General features: G+C 38.8%; 1 protein-coding gene and 1 long non-coding RNA gene across 2 annotated transcripts in view; one reads left to right on the top strand and one right to left on the bottom strand.

Annotated features, from left to right (window-relative positions):
- The window catches only part of LOC140870422 (aspartic proteinase A2-like), a 70,987-nt gene extending 58,098 nt beyond the window's left edge, over positions 1–12,889 (top strand). The window contains exon 4 of the mRNA XM_073273005.1: positions 12,844–12,889. Within this exon, the coding sequence (XP_073129106.1) occupies positions 12,844–12,889 (46 nt within the window). The remainder of the gene's footprint in view (positions 1–12,843) is intronic.
- Positions 12,890–14,817: 1,928 nt separating this feature from the next.
- Positions 14,818–15,732, bottom strand: LOC140873898 (uncharacterized). The gene is made up of 3 exons (XR_012148106.1): positions 15,585–15,732; positions 15,441–15,483; positions 14,818–14,898 (listed from the first exon to the last, which is right to left on the bottom strand). It is a non-coding gene; the product is annotated as an uncharacterized lncRNA (long non-coding RNA).
- Between the last annotated feature and the right edge of the window lie 2,806 nt (positions 15,733–18,538).

Here is an 18,538-nt window from a genome sequence, read left to right as displayed (position 1 = left end):
ATATCCTATGCGATCTGAGGAGATATTAGTGTGACGAATCTCTGGCCAGAGTACTTGATGTGATTTAAGAAATGGTTTCTTAGTAGCACATGCGATGTAACTAATTTGATCTTCAAGATGTATTGCATAGTTATCGAATCTTGAGCGACTCTCGATATACCAATGGTTGTTGATTCGATCGGGATATATGGATGAAGGGACCATACTGTACGCTAACCAAAATCTACTGGTTCTTGTAGGCACTATCAGTGATACCTAGGGAATCATGGGGCGATGTTGCTAGGCGCTTTACCATGATTCGTTGGGCAAGTCGGAAATCGTTGTTCCGAGTCACAAGGAGTTGTGAGCCCACGGCTAGCTGTATCCCTGAACCATTGAGGGTCACACAGTGTAATGGAGTTTTAATCCCCGTTGAGATAGTTAAATTTAAAGAGTTAAATTTAATGAATAAAGAAGTTGGACTTCTTAAATAAGAGTAAGGGAGTAGGATTTCCTAAAATGACATAGGGATGTACATTTTTGGAAACCACTGAATTCGGATTCAGGAAAATTTATCTTGACTTTAAAATGTGCAGAAATGGTTTCTGTGCACATTGGTGAAATCGGTTCATCAATCGGAGTCACGATGAATTTTATATTAATTTCTGAACGTGCGGGCTTTGCTTGTCGGGTCTCAACTTATGACTAATGGGCCCTAAGCTGTTAGTGGCCTGCATTATAAATAAGTTATTGCAGTACAGAAATTACACACAACTGGTCATAATTTTGAGAGCAAAATTTCGAAAACCCTAGCCTCCTCTCTCTCAAATTCGGCCGCCCCCTCCCTTCTCTGCGTGAGAAATTCCGGTCTGTGATTTTGAATTGCAGTCTGGAATAGCGAATCAAATTCGTTTATTCTCTTCGTAGAAAACTTCTGATAGATTTTCTAGTGCAATCTATCAGAGGGATTAAACCTCCATTCGTGGACCTGATTGAAGGAGTTCATCGGTTTCAGGGAGAGACAACAAGAGCAGAGAAATCTGTTGGAGTCCAATAATCTCGATTCGAGATTGAAGGTAAAATTTAATAATTGTTATTTAAATTTTACACACACTTATAATTTAATCGTTGAACGGTTGATACCCACACTATGGAATTGTTCCATAATAAAATTTTTAAACTTCCGCTGCACCGGGTATCAATCGTGATTGATCTGAACGCCAGTTTTCCAACAGACCCGAGTTCTAATCTCTCATTTAATCAAATGTCCAATATTAGACAAGAAACAATGTCTAAACAAAAGAGTAAAATTTTTTTTTTTTTTTTAAATGGATTTCCCTGCGCACGCGCGGGCATCACCCCTCGCGCGGGCGCAGTTCATCGAGCTCGAGGCTCCATGGGCTGGCTTGCGCGCGCGCGCGAGCAGTTGCTCGCCCGTGCGCAGGCCACCGCACCAGAAACAAAACGAAGGGGCTCAGCTGCTGTCAAATAGGTTCTATCATGCAATTATCATCTAATATAAGTTCATGCTAAGCCTTTTCCAATATCATAAGCTATCATGCATTCTAACATGATCTCATTAATAGAAATGAATCATAACAAAGCCTTAAAACATAATCATAAGAGCTCATAATCATTCAAGAAGCAATGTTATTCATTCAAGATCAAGCTACACCATGTTGTTTCAAAGGATTTAAACATCTATCAAATCCTAAATACAACAACAAGATAACAACTAGATCATCTACAAGTTGTGAAACAAGTAGCTATAACAAGATCATGTTTAAAGCTCAACTCTACATCATGACAGCTCACTCAACCATCTAACTCGGATCATCACGCTATATCTCTTCAACCCTTGGTCGTCAAGATTGCCTTTGTTCTGCTCCATTCCCTCCTATTGCCATGACACATACAACATAACAATAGCCGGATAACTCCGGTGAGAAATATATTTCCCAGTAAAAGCAACTAAACATGCATAACAACATATATCAAGATCATGATATAAAAGTAAGTACAATGCATGTTTTCAAAACAAGGTTCATTTCGTCATTCGTCGGTTGGGATCCCGAGAAGTAGATATCATAACTAATCCACCGACTCTCCCGATCGAGGTGGGGTTACTTATCTTGCTTCTCTAGACTTTGAAGCAATCATATATGCAAATCAGACGCTAGGCTAAAACAACCACCCAGGCCATACATATACGACTCCACAAATCGTCTATTCGAACGTTTCCGTTCATTTCAAAATCAAGGAATAAGTCTTCAAGATGAATGCAACATATATCATCATCAAGGCATTCATAACATCAAAAACTTATTCAATAACTCAAAGTAAAGCACATAAGAGCAATTAAGCAAACAAGTATGTGATTTAAGGGAACTCGATACAAACCATCTCGAGTTGTAATCCCAATCAAATAGTAGTCTACTTTTACCTTCGTATTTCGTTTGTTCTGAATGCTTCAACTCTGAACATAATCATCAAAACAGATATATCAAACTTCGATCAATTCTATCATATCAGAATTGTATCAAAATATCAATACATCTTCAATCCATTCATTTCCAAACCTTCACTTCTTCTTCCTTCAACGAAGTCCCGTTCTCGAGTCAATAAAACTTCACAATAATCTGAAATTGAAGAATAAAGATGCTACAACATCAACAACATTTCAATGAACATCTCGGTTCAATTATCAGCTATCAAAACATCCATCTATTATCAAACAACTCATCCAAAACCGTAAGCAAACTTCCTCGGTTCAAAATTCGATCTCTTGAGTTGATTGAGCTCATAACATGTTTGAAATGTAAAGATTGAAAGAGTGGGTGCCCAGTGAGCCAACTTGTGGCTATGGGCTTTGATGACTCTTTGTACAAACGATCTTTTGTTTAATATAATTTACACTTTTATTAATGGCAATGACTTTATCTTTCTTCATATTGTTATATTGTGATATACTATTGTTGTTTTGATAAAGACCTTGAATATACTATAGTGTATGTAAGATGTGGTAGAACATGGGGATGTCTATCATGAAATACATCTTATAGTCACTGTATATTCTAAACTGTTCCTAGTCAATTGAGCCGTCCGATAATAAGGATAAGGATCGCTCGAGTTTGAGACTAGCATTTGCGATGCGGAGTACCACGTTTCATTGGTAGGGAACATGGAGATGTTCGAAGCATGCAAATGGATATTCATAGGATGAATAATCGAACTACCCTATCCGGACTTTCCAAGTGGTTATCACTTATCGAGTGGATAAAGTCCGCGGTTTTGGTTGTACACCATTAGTCCTTACTACTTGAAACATCACGGAGACTCTATATGCTAGTACTGTGCTTTGACTCGTTTACCGACTCTATGGGGGTCATCAGGTGTCGGGATTGGGTACAGTTACAACACATATAGGAGTCGATGCATTGTTGTCAAGGATTCACCACATACTTGCGAGTGTGGATATCCTATGCGATCTGAGGAGATATTAGTATGACGAATCTCTGGCCAGAGTACTTGATGTGATTTAAGAAATGGTTTCTTAGTAGCACATGCGATGTCACTAATTTGATCTTCAAGATGTATTGCATAGTTATCGAATCTTGAGCGACTCTCGATATACCAATGGTTGTTGATTCGATCGGGATATATGGATGAAGGGACCGTACTGTACGCTAACCAAAATCTACTGGTTCTTGTAGGCACTATCAGTGATACCTAGGGAATCATGGGGCGATGTTGCTAGGCGCTTTACCATGATTCGTTGGGCAAGTCGGAAATCGTTGTTCCGAGTCACAAGGAGTTGTGAGCCCACGGCTAGCTGTATCCCTGAACCATTGAGGGTCACACAATGTAATGGAGTTTTTAATCCCCGTTGAGATAGTTAAATTTAAAGAGTTAAATTTAATGAATAAAGAAGTTGGACTTCTTAAATAAGAGTAAGGGAGTAGGATTTCCTAAAATGACATAGGGATGTACATTTTTGGAAATCACTGAATTCGGATTCAGGAAAATTTATCTTGACTTTAAAATGTGCAGAAATGGTTTCTGTGCACATTGGTAAAATCGGTTTATCAATCGGAGTCACGATGAATTTTATATTAATTTCTGAACATGCGGGCTTTGCTTGTCGGGCCTCAACTTATGACTAATGGGCCCTAAGGTGTTAGTGGCCTGCATTATAAATAAGTTATTGCAGTACAGAAATTAGACACAACAGGTCATAATTTTGAGACAGAGTTTTCGAAAAACCCTAGCCTCTCTCTCAATAATTCGGCCGATCACCCCTCCCTCTCTGTCAGAGAAATTCCGGTCTGTGATTTTGAATTGCAGTCAGGAATAACGAATCAGATTCGTTTAATCTCTTCGCAGAAAAACTTCTGATAGATTTTCTAGTGCAATCTATCAGAGGGATTTAAACCCCATTCGTGGACCTGATTGAAGGAGTTCATCAGTTCCTGGGAGAGACAACAAGAGCAAATTAATTCTGTTGGTGTCCAATAATCTCGCTTCGAGATTGAAGGTAAAATTTAATTAATTGTTATTTGAATTTTACACACACAAATAATTTAATCGTTAAACGGTTGATACCCACACTATGGAATTGTTCCATGATAAAATTTTTAAACTTCCGCTGCACCGGGTAACAATCGTGATTGATCTGAACGCCAGTTTTCCAACAGTGGTATCAGAGCCAGGTTGCTCAGATCAAACGATTAAATTAATCAATTGTACAAAATTTTTGAGTCTCGGTTTTTGAAACAAAATAAATATTTTTAAATAAAAAAAATTTTTCGGGGCAAAACCCGGGCAGCGATTGGATCGCTGCCCGGTGGGGCAGCAATTGTTGCTGCCCCGGGCGGCGCACGGCGCCGCCCAAAGGGGGCGCACGGCGCCGGCCACGGCGGCGCACGGCGTCGCCCAGGGGCGACGCTCAGCGCCGCCAGGGCAGCGCTGTGCGCTGCGCAGGGCAGCGCTGGGCGCTGCCCAGGGGGGCGCACGGCGCCGCCCATGGGCGACGTTCGGCGCCGCCCAGGGCGGCGCCAGGCGCCGCCAGGGCAGCAACTGTTGCTGCCCTAAAGGGGCAGCCGGGCTGCCCCGGCCCGCGCCCACGGGTGCGGGCCGGCCCGGGAGTGTCCCGGGCGGCCCGCGGGAAAAATTAAATTTTTATTTAAAATTAATTTTAATGTGTTAAAATTTTATTTTTGGTCCGGTCAAAAATTGTTTTTGATTGGTTCACGAGATTTCGGATCGAATTGTTCGAGTCCGTAAATTTTAAAATTGATTTTTGGATAAATTTGAATTTTTGGAAAATTTTAATATTTTATCCTTAAATTGAATTTTGAAATCAATTATTTTGGTACAATTGATGATAAGATTTGATCTTATGATATATTAAGTAAAATATGATTTTATCTATAAAATTGGATTTTGTAGATAAAATATGATTTTATTTGATAAAGAGATAAAATATGATTTTATATGTGAAATGAGATTTTATATGTAAAATATGATTTTATCTTGTTTAAATTTGAATTGCCACTGCATGTTATCCAATAAATTAATTTTGAATTAAAAGTTATTGGATAAGGATGATCGATTGCCATGACCAATTTTGTAGGTGTATGTTAGGAATTTACATTTTGTTTTATTGTTGTTGGTTTTATTAATGGGCCTGGTTTATGGCCCAATATGAATGTCATATGTAATAAAAGTGGGCTTGGTTTATGGCCCGTTCCCACCCCTAAAAATGTATCCCCTACTTGTCATTGTTATTTATTGTAAATACATTAGATTTAGTGGGAGATCAAGATTTGAAGATGGTGGGCCCAGCAGACAATAAAGACTGAAGAAATGTAAATTGGAAGCACATGTAATAGGATTGCATTGCATACTGCATATTACCTAGGATTGGACTAAGACCCGTGATTGGCAACCACGGGTCAATTAGAAATGGAATCGATCATCCTATATAATATATGATATTATGATTGTATGCATGTTTAGACATAATTGCGTGAATCCGGCAAGCATGCAATAAATTGAATATGATGAGACAAATATTTTATAATTAAAATCCCTCATTTTAAATATGATTTAAAATTGATATCAAGATAAATAAAGGAAATTTAAATTTGTTTAAATATTCCTACCTTCCATCAACGGTCAATGTATGTGATGCTACCCGCGGATACGGTCCGGCTCATATTATTGGGGGGGCCCGTCCGTCGGAAAGCTGTAAATTGGATCGACAAATGTTGTAAGTTGGGTGGAACTCCCATGGGATCGGCTCATATTATTGGGGATCCACATGGCGACCGTCCATCACAACTTAATATTGATGGGTCATCTTGACATGTCACTATAAACGGCGTCATATTATTGGGCCCTTATTGGACATGAGGTAAATACATGGGGGTTGCTTTGGAAGCAATTGGGCTCTACCTTTTGAGAATTATGGTTGGCTGATATTATTCGGGACCATAAGTTTGTCAATTGGACTCCATGTTCTCACTAAGGAAAACAGTTTCCCGTTTTCACTAGAGGGTAGTGAAATCGTTAAAATAGTGGGAGTGAGATTCATAGAATAAATTTCGCCTATTTTATGTCTTAGTAAATTGCTTAAACAATCATCGATAATTGTCTGTTTCATCTCAGTAATCCACATGTTTCTATTCTCCAACAAAACAAACTTATTGGCGCAAACAATACAGAATGATTCCATAAGTTAAGATTGTCCTAAGTTCGGAAAAGATTTTCTAAAGTGTTAGAAAAGGCTTCTCCGAAAACAGCCCCGGCTGATGTAACTGCCGAAAGGTTGGCCGAACTAGAGAAATGGTTGGACCATGATCTCAAGACCAAATGTTACATGCAAAATTGGACAAGTCTAAACAAGTTTGCCATCACTGCAAGAAACCCGGTCATTGGAAACGTAACTGCAAGGAATACCTCAAGCAGTTGCGAACTGCAAAGGGTATGTTTTACATTAAAATGTTTTTCTTAATACTACTTCTTGGGTATTGGATACCAGATGTAGATCTCATATTTGCAATGAGTTGCAAATGATGACAAGAAGTAATAGGCTAAGGATGGGTGAGACCCAGTCAAGGCTCGGGAATGGTTCCAGAGATAAATCCAAAGCTATAGGAGACATTTTTGCAGAACAATTCTAAGTTTTTTGAGAGATGTTTTATTTGTTCCAGATTTGATTAAAAACATTATTTCTGTTTCTATGCTTGATAGAGATAGTTATTCTTGCAATTTTGTGAATGGGATTTGCAAAATTTACAAGAATGAATGTTTGATTGGAAATGGACAACTTGAAAACGATCTATACAACTTAAAACTAAAAGACGTTCCAATAAATTATATTGATAAACCGGCAACAACAAACAAAAGAAAAATCGATAGTCAAAACCCGGCGAACCTTTGGCATGCTAGGCTAGGTCATATTTCCTCAAGGAGGATGAACAAGGTAGTGGGAGAGGGCATGTTTGATATGTCTGATATTAACTCTCTACCTACTTGTGAATCCTGTCTAAAAGGGAAAATGACTAAATCTCCTTTTAAGGGGAAGCCTGAGCGTAGTCAAAATCTGTTGGATTTGATCCATACAGATGTTTGTGGACCATTTAGAGTTGGGACTCAATATGGCCACACCTACTTCATTACCTTTACTGACGATTATTCAAGGTATGGGTATTTATATTTAATGAAATATAAGTCTGAAGCATTTGAAAAGTTCAAAGAATTCAAGGCTGAAGTAGAAAACAAGCTAGGTAAAAGTATTAAAGCACTTCGATCGGATCGAGGTGGAGAATACTTAAGTACCGAGTTTTTGGACTATCTAAAAGAGAATGGGATTCTCTCTCAGTGGACTCCTCCTATGACACCACAGCTGAATGGTGTATCGGAGCGTCGTAATCGAACTTTGTTGGACATGGTTTGATCCATGATGAGCTTCACTGAGCTTCCACCTTCGTTTTGGGGCTATGCGCTTGAAACGGCGGTATTGTTGTTGAACAACGTCCACACTAAAGCAGTGGACAAAACACCATACGAGTTATGGAATGGCAAAGCTCCTAAGTATTCGTACTTAAGGATTTGGGGATGTCCTGCTTACGTGAAGCAGACAGTGGGAGATAAGTTGGATAGTCGATCCAGCTTATGTTATTTTGTAGGGTATCCGAAGAATTCAATCGGATATTATTTCTATTATCCTGCTGAAACAAAGGTGTTTGTTTCTAGGAATGCCACCTTCTTGGAGAAGGAGTTCTTATTAGATAAGAAAGGCGAGATGATGGAACTCGAAGAAGTTCGAGAAGAACCCGAAATACAAAATAACGATCCTACACCTCAGGAACCATTGCTGGACACGCCTGCACCTAGAAGATCCGAGAGGACTTCTAGACCTCCTATTCGATATGGTCTTCTTCTTGAAGGGGATCAAGATGAACCCGACATTGGATGTGATCCAAGAAACTTCAAGGAAGCAATTTCTGATGCGGATTCAAATTTATGGCTTGAAGCTATGCAGTGATAATTAGATTCGATGCATACAAACCAAGTTTGGTCTTTAGTAGATCCTCCTGATGGAATTGTTCCAATAGGGTGTAAATGGATCTATAAGAGAAAGCTTGGGCCTGATGGTAAGGTATTGACCTACAAGGCGCGATTGGTGGCGAAAGTTTACACTCAAAGACAAGGAGTTGACTATGATTAAACCTTTTCACCAGTTGCAATGTTCAAGTCCATAAGAATCCTTATTGCCATAGCTGCATGGTATGACTATGAGATATGGCAAATGGATGTGAAGACTGCTTTTCTTAATGGAGACATTAAGGAAGAAATCTATATGAAGCAGCCAGAGGGGTTCACATCCATGGGAAGCAAGCATAAGGTATGCAAGCTTCAGAGATCAATTTATGGTCTAAAACAAGCATCAAGAAGTTGGAACCAGAAATTTGATGAAACAATAAAAGATTTTGGTTTCATCAAGAACCCGGAGGAACCGTGCGTGTACAAGAAAGTAGTTAAGGATGCTGTGACATTCTTAGTACTTTATGTTGATGACATCCTACTCATTGGTAATGATGTAGGGATGTTGCAGTCAACAAAGATATGGTTATCAGGTAGATTCTCGATGAAGGATTTGGGTAAGGCATCCTACATTCTTGGGATACAGATCTATAGAGATAGATCTAAGAGAATGATAGGACTCACTCAATCAACCTACATCGACACCATATTGAAACGGTTTTCAATGGATGGGTCCAAGAGAGGACATCTACCCATGTGTCATGGAGTTTCTCTATCCAAGTCTATGTGTCCCAAGACTGATGAAGAGATAGAGAATATGACACATGTACCATATGCGTCAGCTATAGGTAGTATCATGTATGGGATGATATCTACCAGACCGGATGTAGCATTTGCTCTGAGTGTCACGAGCAGATATCAAGCTAATCCCGGTCAAATGCATTGGAAAGCCGTGAAGGACATTCTTAAGTACTTACGAAGGACTAAGAATATGTTCATGGTATATGGAGGACGAGATCTGAAATTGAAAGGCTATACCGACTCTAGCTTCCAAAGTGACGTGGATGACTCGAAGTCAACCTCTGGATTTGTGTTCATGCTCAATGGCGGTGCTGTCTCTTGGAAGAGTTCCAAGCAGGACACCACAGCGGATTCCACCACTGAGGCTGAATACATTGCAGCATCAGCTGCTGCTAAAGAGGCCGTTTGGATGAGGAAGTTCGTCCAAGAGTTGGGCGTCATTCCTGAATATGTTGGTCCAGTCCCGGTGTACTGTGACAACACGGGTGCCGTTGCTCAAGCAAAGGAACCAAGGTCTCATCAAAGATCCAAACACGTACTGAGGAAATACCACATCATCCGGGAGATTGTGGAAAGAGGAGACATCACTGTCGAACGAGTGGCCTCTGCAGACAATATCGCTAATCCGCTTACTAAGCCCTTGCCAGGACCATTGTTTGACAAACATCGCGAAGCAATGGGTCTACGTAGTATGACTAGTTGGCTATAGGGCAAGTGGGAGATTGAAAGAGTGGGTGCCCAGTGAGCCAACTTGTGGCTATGGGCTTTGATGACTCTTTGTACAAACGATCTTTTGTTTAATATAATTTACACTTTTATTAATTGCAATGACTTTATCTTTCTTCATATTGTTATATTGTGATATACTATTGTTGTTTTGATAAAGACCTTGAATATACTATAGTGTATGTAAGATGTGGTAGAACATGGGGATGTCTATCATGAAATACATCTTATAGTCACTGTATATTCTAAACTGTTCCTAGTCAATTGAGCCGTCCGATAATAAGGATAAGGATCGCTCGAGTTTGAGACTAGCATTTGCGATGCGGAGTACCACGTTTCATTGGTAGGGAACATGGAGATGTTCGAAGCATGCAAATGGATATTCATAGGATGAATAATCGAACTACCCTATCCGGACTTTCCAAGTGGTTATCACTTATCGAGTGGATAAAGTCCGCGGTTTTGGTTGTACACCATTAGTCCTTACTACTTGAAACATCATGGAGACTCTATATGCTAGTACTGTGCTTTGACTCGTTTACCGACTCTATGGGGGTCATCAGGTGTCGGGATTGGGTACAGTTACAACACATATAGGAGTCGATGCATTGTTGTCAAGGATTCACCACATACTTGCGAGTGTGGATATCCTATGCGATCTGAGGAGATATTAGTGTGACGAATCTCTGGCCAGAGTACTTGATGTGATTTAAGAAATGGTTTCTTAGTAGCACATGCGATGTCACTAATTTGATCTTCAAGATGTATTGCATAGTTATCGAATCTTGAGCGACTCTCGATATACCAATGGTTGTTGATTCGATCGGGATATATGGATGAAGGGACCGTACTGTACGCTAACCAAAATCTACTGGTTCTTGTAGGCACTATCAGTGATACCTAGGGAATCATGGGGCGATGTTGCTAGGCGCTTTACCATGATTCGTTGGGCAAGTCGGAAATCGTTGTTCCGAGTCACAAGGAGTTGTGAGCCCACGGCTAGCTGTATCCCTGAACCATTGAGGGTCACACAGTGTAATGGAGTTTTTAATCCCCGTTGAGATAGTTAAATTTAAAGAGTTAAATTTAATGAATAAAGAAGTTGGACTTCTTAAATAAGAGTAAGGGAGTAGGATTTCCTAAAATGACATAGGGATGTACATTTTTGGAAATCACTGAATTCGGATTCAGGAAAATTTATCTTGACTTTAAAATGTGCAGAAATGGTTTCTGTGCACATTGGTAAAATCGGTTTATCAATCGGAGTCACGATGAATTTTATATTAATTTCTGAACATGCGGGCTTTGCTTGTCGGGCCTCAACTTATGACTAATGGGCCCTAAGGTGTTAGTGGCCTGCATTATAAATAAGTTATTGCAGTACAGAAATTAGACACAACAGGTCATAATTTTGAGACAGAGTTTTTGAAAAACCCTAGCCTCTCTCTCAATAATTCGGCCGATCACCCCTCCCTCTCTGTCAGAGAAATTCCGGTCTGTGATTTTGAATTGCAGTCAGGAATAACGAATCAGATTCGTTTAATCTCTTCGCAGAAAAACTTCTGATAGATTTTCTAGTGCAATCTATCAGAGGGATTTAAACCCCATTCGTGGACCTGATTGAAGGAGTTCATCAGTTCTTGGGAGAGACAACAAGAGCAGATTAATTCTGTTGGTGTCCAATAATCTCGCTTCGAGATTGAAGGTAAAATTTAATTAATTGTTATTTGAATTTTACACACACAAATAATTTAATCGTTAAACGGTTGATACCCACACTATGGAATTGTTCCATGATAAAATTTTTAAACTTCCGCTGCACCGGGTAACAATCGTGATTGATCTGAACACCAGTTTTCCAACAAAGATTATCTTCTAACAAAATCAGTATATGATCTTCAGATCATTGGCTCAATCATAGACTATCAACAACGGTTTCAAAACATCAATCGACGGCATAACGACTGAAAATCGATAACCGACGAAATATCGACTTCGAATTCAATCTCATATCAGCATATGTGATCATAAACCAGACAAATAACCACATACCAGCAGCTAAAATTTCGATAATACATGCTGGAGAATCCATACGATTCATTCAAAACTAAATCTTCAATCCGGTTTCGAATATAAACAAGACAACACGTCAAGAACAAGATCATATGCTCATGTACTGATCTCTGCCAATTTCGTTCTACAAAACATACTTAAAGTACTCAGAAACTTACATAAATTCGAAGTACTCATCGCAAGGATTCCAAAACATCTTTCGGAATTGAAATCGGACGAACAGATCAAAAGTTACGGCGTTTTGAAACAATCGAATTCAAAGAAAAAGGAAGAGGTTTCGACCTCTGTTCTAACTTTCTGAAACCTTTTTGCTTCAAACACGTTTCATTTTGATTAAATTGGATAGCTATTGCATAAATTGCAATTTAGTCCCTCAAGTCTTCAGTAATTGCAATTCAGTCCTCGGCCTTCGTTTTAATTCAATTTCAATCCAAAATAATTTAAGAATATTAGAATTTAAATCAAAACTCTAAACATTCCCAAATTAAATATACTCGGATTAAAATAAATTAAATTCGGATTAATTAAATAATCTCGACCGTTTGCACTTCAGCCCTTCAAATGTCAGTATGTACAAATCAGTCTCTGATCGAGTTATATCTTCCAAATTCATCTTCTTTAATTTCCGAAACATGGAATTAAATCTTCAATTCCATAAATATTCAAATCGAATATTTATTCTTTTAATTTAAGAATTCTCGGAATTTAATTCTCAAAATCCGCATATTCTCAAATTAAATATTTTCAGCTCGGAAATTAAATCTATCATTTTCAAAACTTCTCAAATCAATATTAGCCCTTAATATGGAATTTAATTCTCAAATCCCATAATTAATAATTTAATATTTTTGGGCCTTACACCCCTGGCTGGAGCGCCACCGCCCAGATGTAGCCCACATCTGGGCGGTCCTAACCCACCATGTCTCAGCCCGAGCCATGGCTCCTAGCCTTGGACCGATCCCCTCTTCCAAAAACCCTAGTCTGCGCGCCTCTAAGACCCCCAACTGAACCAACTTCGAACTTAGCCCAAACCAGCCTGAACCAATTGAACTTGCTCGATCCTAAGACACCCTAGGACACCTCTTGACCGAGCCCTAGCCTCTGGACCGAGCCATGCAACAAGAAAACGTGAATCATGACTGAAACCATCAACAAACATGCATCAAATCATACATTCTTGCATAAAACGAAAAGTTCCTGATAAATTCTGAAATAAAAATCATCATGCATGATTAATAGCTTATATGGTGGCTAAGAGAAGGATTTAGACATGCCTTAGACGAAGATAAATGAAGAAACGAGACAATAATCGCGTGTACGGCGCTCCGGGACGAACAGATCTTCTTGATTTCTTGAAAACCTAGAAGGCTTTGGCTATGGTGTGAAACTTTCTGATGAAACGTGAGGAAGATGATGAAAAAATATGGGGGAGGCGGCTAAAGATTTTTTAATCAGTATAGGGATTGATTTTTAGGTTTAATTTGAGTAGATATTGGTTTAAATAAATAATAATAATCAACATAAAGATAATATACCAACAAAACTTTATTTAAAACTCCTAATAATAATAATAATCTGATACTAAAACTCAAATCCCGAAATTAAGAATTAAGGGATTTTTAAAAATTAATAAAAGTCAATAAAATGACTTATTTTGGCTAAAAATCAACCCTTAAATAAGTATATAATTAAATACTAAAACTTTCTTGACAAAAATATCTTAAAATAATATTTTAAGGCTCATAAAACTCATAAAATATTTTTGGCTAAGAAAATTTTGGTATCTCGTCCGTCCACGGTCCCGTCTACGCGATCAAAACCAATAATTCTTTTAAAATCTAAAAATTCTAAAATAGCGGGTTAAATGCTAAAATAAATTAAATCATGCATATAATTCACATAATAACACATAAATGTCATTTAACCCAAATATAAATTTTAAATAATTATTTTCCTTAATTATGCATGCAAATTTACGTATTAAAATTTTCGGGTGTTACAATTCTCCCCCCCTTAAATTGAATTTCGTCCTCGAAATTAAAGTTCTTACTCGAATAACTCCGGGTAGCGAGTCCTCATGTCTGCCTCTGTGATGACCCGAGTTCTAATCTCTCATTAATCTCATTAATCATTATTAAACCATGTTAGACAATAATCAAAGTCTAAACAAAAGAATAAAAAATTTTTTTTTTTTTTAAATAAGTTGCACTGCGCACGCGCGGGCATCACCCCTCGCGCGCGCGCCGGCCAATGGGACCGAGGTCCCCTGGCTTGGCTCGCGCGCGCGCGAGCAGGAGCTCGCCCGTGCGCCAGCCAAACCAACAGAAAAAAAATATGGCTCAGCTGCTGTCAAAAACGAGATCATACCTATGATTGATTCAAGATCATGTCCTACCAAAATCTAGACATGATGAAATCAAGCATAACAACTACCATGCATTCTAACATGCTTTTAATGCTAGTAATAAACCATTCCAAGGCTTTACAACATAATCATCATTCGTATAACATGCAATAACATTATCATATATCCAGATCAAGACACCTTATGTTGATTCAAGGATTTACAACATATTTCCAATCCTATAAACATCAACAAAATCACAACTCAATCATCTACAAGTCTTGGTACAAGTATCCTTAAACATGATCATGATTAAGACTCATTAAACTTCATAACAGCACACATAACTCCTAACTCGGATCCTCACGCTATATCGATTTCATCCCTTGTTCTTTAAGTCCGCCTTTGCCCGGTTCCACTTCCTCCTATTGCAATGACACATACAACAAAACAATAGCCGGATAACTCCGGTGAGAAATAGATTTCCCAGTAAAAGCAACTAAACATGCATAATCAATATCACAATCATGATATAGAAGTAAATACAATGCATGCTTTCAAAACAAGGTTCATTTCGTCATTCATCGACTGGGATCCCGAGAAGAAGATATCATAGCTAATCCACCGACACACCCTATCGAGGTGGGGCTACTATCTTGCTCCTCTAGACTTTGAAGCCATTATATATGTAGTTCAGACATTAGGCTAAAACAACCACCCAGGCCATACATATACAATCCCTCAAATCGTCTATTCGAACGTGTCCGTTCATTTCAAATTCAAGGAATAAGTCATCAAGATGGATGCAACATATATCATAAGCAAAGCATTCATTATATCAAAGACTTATCCAAGTAATCAAGGTAAAACACATAAGAGCACTTAAGCAAACAAGTATGTGAATTGTGGGAACTCGATACAAACCATCTCGAGTTATAATCCCAATCAAATTGTAGTCCACTTTTACCTTTCAAATGTGATGTCTAGGATGTCTTTGAGCTTGTCCAATTCTGTCCAAGATCAATTACCAAACACAACTCAAATTCTGTTCAATATCAACTCAACCTTCCACAAGAACTTCAACAAGAATGCCAAAGGAAACTCAACCAACCTTGTGTGTTCTTCTATCGGTTTCGAATTCAACGTTCTCGAGTTCACTTGTCCTGTTTACACAATCAAATCGAAGGTCTTGACGAGAGGATTCCAAAACATCTTTCGGAATCGAATTCAGATAATCGTAGCTCAAGATATGAAGATTTGAAGATCAAGAATTAAATTGGAAATTCTGCTCTCTCGTTTCTTGGCTGAAAGAAGTGAAACAATTCTGATTACATTTGAAGAATACACGTGCAAAGCTGAGTAAGGAGTCCAATTTCTGATAAGTTCATAATAAATTGCACTTTAGCCCCTCAAGAGTTCCATAATTGCAATTTAGTCCTCAATTACTCAATTCATTCAATTTCAATCCTAATCAATTTAAGAATATTAGAATTTAAATCCAAACTCCAAATATTCCCAAATTAATTATTCTCGGATTAAAATTAAATAATTCCGGGCGTTACAATTCTCCCCCACTAAGACTCGATTTCGTCCTCGAAATCTTAGTAATAACAACCAATCAAATCAAATATCAGATACAAAAAACTAAAGGAGACTCACATCAATGAAATAACTCTGGAAATTGTTGTCTCATATCTGATTCAGTCTCCCAAGTCGCTTCTGTAATACCATGACGACTCCACTGAACCTTCACAAGCGGAATAGTCTTCGTACGAAGTTGCTTCTCTTTACGATCAAGAATCTGAATCGGCTTTTCGACATAACTCAAAGTCTCGTCGAGTTCAGCTTCATCAGATTGAAGTACATGAGATTCATCAGAAAGATACTTTCGAAGCATTGATACATGAAAGACATCATGTATTCCAGATAACGCCGGAGGAAGAGCTAATCGATAGGCAAGATTGCCTATTTTCTCCAGAATTTCATACGGACCAATGTAGCGTGGAGACAACTTCCCTCGCTTGCCAAATCTGACTGTACCTCTGAAAGGAGAAATCTTCAGGAATACTCGATCCCCCTGTTCAAAAGACAAAGGTCGACGTCGAATGTTAGCATATTTCGCTTGTCTATCTTGAGCTATCTTCATTCTTGTCTGAATAAGCTTCACTTGATCAGTCAGATCACGTATCATATCAGGGCCAGTGTCAGGTACTTCTGAAATATCATCCCAGTACAAAGGAGATCGACATTTTCTTCCGTATAAAGCTTCAAAAGGAGCCATTCCAATACTCGATTGATAGCTGTTGTTGTACGAGAATTCACAAAGAGGTAATGAATCTTGCCAACTCGTGCCAAAATCAAGCACTACAGCTCTCAACATGTCCTCCAATGTCTGAATGGTACGCTCAGACTGCCCGTCTGTTTGTGGATGATAAGCTGTGCTTAAACGAAGCTGAGTACCCAAAGCACTCTGTAAGCTATGCCAGAAGTGAGATGTAAATCGAGGATCACGATCTGATACAATAGACTTCGGCACACCATGTAATCTGACAACTTCACGGACATAAATCTCTGCCATCTGATCATGTCTGTACGTCATACGATAAGGTATAAAACTCGCAGACTTCGTCAATCTATCGATAATCACCCAGATAGCATCATAACCTCTAGAAGATCGAGGTAATCTCGTCACGAAATCCATGGAAATATGATCCCATTTCCATTCTGGCACGGATAAACTCTGTAACAAGCCAGGCGGTTTCTTCCTTTCAGCCTTTACTTGTTGGCAGTTCAGACACCGAGATACAAAATCAGTGATATCAGACTTCATTGGTTTCCACCAGTATCGAGTCTTCAGATCATTATACATCTTCCTACCTCCAGGATGAATACTATAACGACTACAATGCGCCTCTGTCAGTAGTTGTTGTCGCACATCAGAAATATCAGGTACTACAAGGCGATTGTGAACATAAAGAAGATCATCTCGAACCCGGTATTCAGATACATGCCCTGATCTGACTTTCTCAATAGAATTCTGTATATTCTGATCAAGTTTCTGAGCATCTCGAATTCTTACCAATAAAGCTGGTTCAGCTTTCATTTGATAGAGTCGAAGAGGTTGATAATTCGTATCAAATACTAACCCAGACAGACAACAGTCTTCAATCAAATTTGATACACCAATCGTCGATAAGGACAAAGAACATACCTTTCGACTAAGTGCATCTGCTGCCGCATTCGATTTCCCTGGATAGTACTTAATCTCACAATCAAAGTCTTTAAGCAAATCAAGCCACCTCCGCTGTCTCATATTCAATTCTGACTGTGAAAATAGATACTTCAGACTCTTAATAAATCTCAAACTGCTCCCCGTACAGATAATGTCGCCAAATCTTCAAAGCAAATACGATGGCGGCCAATTCAAGATCATGAATCGGATATCTGGTTTCGTGAGACTTCAACTGTCTTGAGGCATAAGCAATCACATGTCCTCGCTGCATCAAGACACACCCTAATCCTCGATGAGATGCATCACAGTAAACAGTCAAACCACCAGTACCTGAAGGAATCGTCAAGACTGGTGCACTGGTCAGTCGTGTCTTCAACTCAAGAAAACTAGATTCACAAGCTTCAGACTAGACAAAAGGAGCATTTTTCTGAGTTAACTGAGTAATTGGCTTCGCAATACTGGAAAAATCTTTGATAAATCGACGATAATACCCAGCCAATCCCATAAAACTCCGGATCTCAGGAACAGATGTCGGTCTAGCCCAATTGATCACTGCTTCAACTTTACTTGGATCCACAGAAATACCATTTCCAGATATAATATGTCCAAGAAAGACAACCTGTTTCAGCCAAAACTCACATTTCGAAAGTTTAGCATACAATTTCTCGGCTCGTAAGGTTTTCAAAACTGTTCTCAGATGTTCAGCATGATCAATCAGATTCTTGGAATATATCAGAATATCATCAATAAAGATAATTACAAAATCATCGAGATACTTCTGAAACACACGGTTCATCAAAGCCATGAATACAGCTGGAGCATTCGTCAAACCA

The sequence above is a fragment of the Henckelia pumila genome, chromosome 1 (genome assembly GCF_033568475.1).
Source record: "Henckelia pumila isolate YLH828 chromosome 1, ASM3356847v2, whole genome shotgun sequence".
Lineage (NCBI taxonomy): Eukaryota > Viridiplantae > Streptophyta > Magnoliopsida > Lamiales > Gesneriaceae > Henckelia > Henckelia pumila.
The sequence above is the reverse complement of the archived record's forward strand: the minus strand, read 5'-3'. Positions and strand labels throughout refer to the sequence as shown.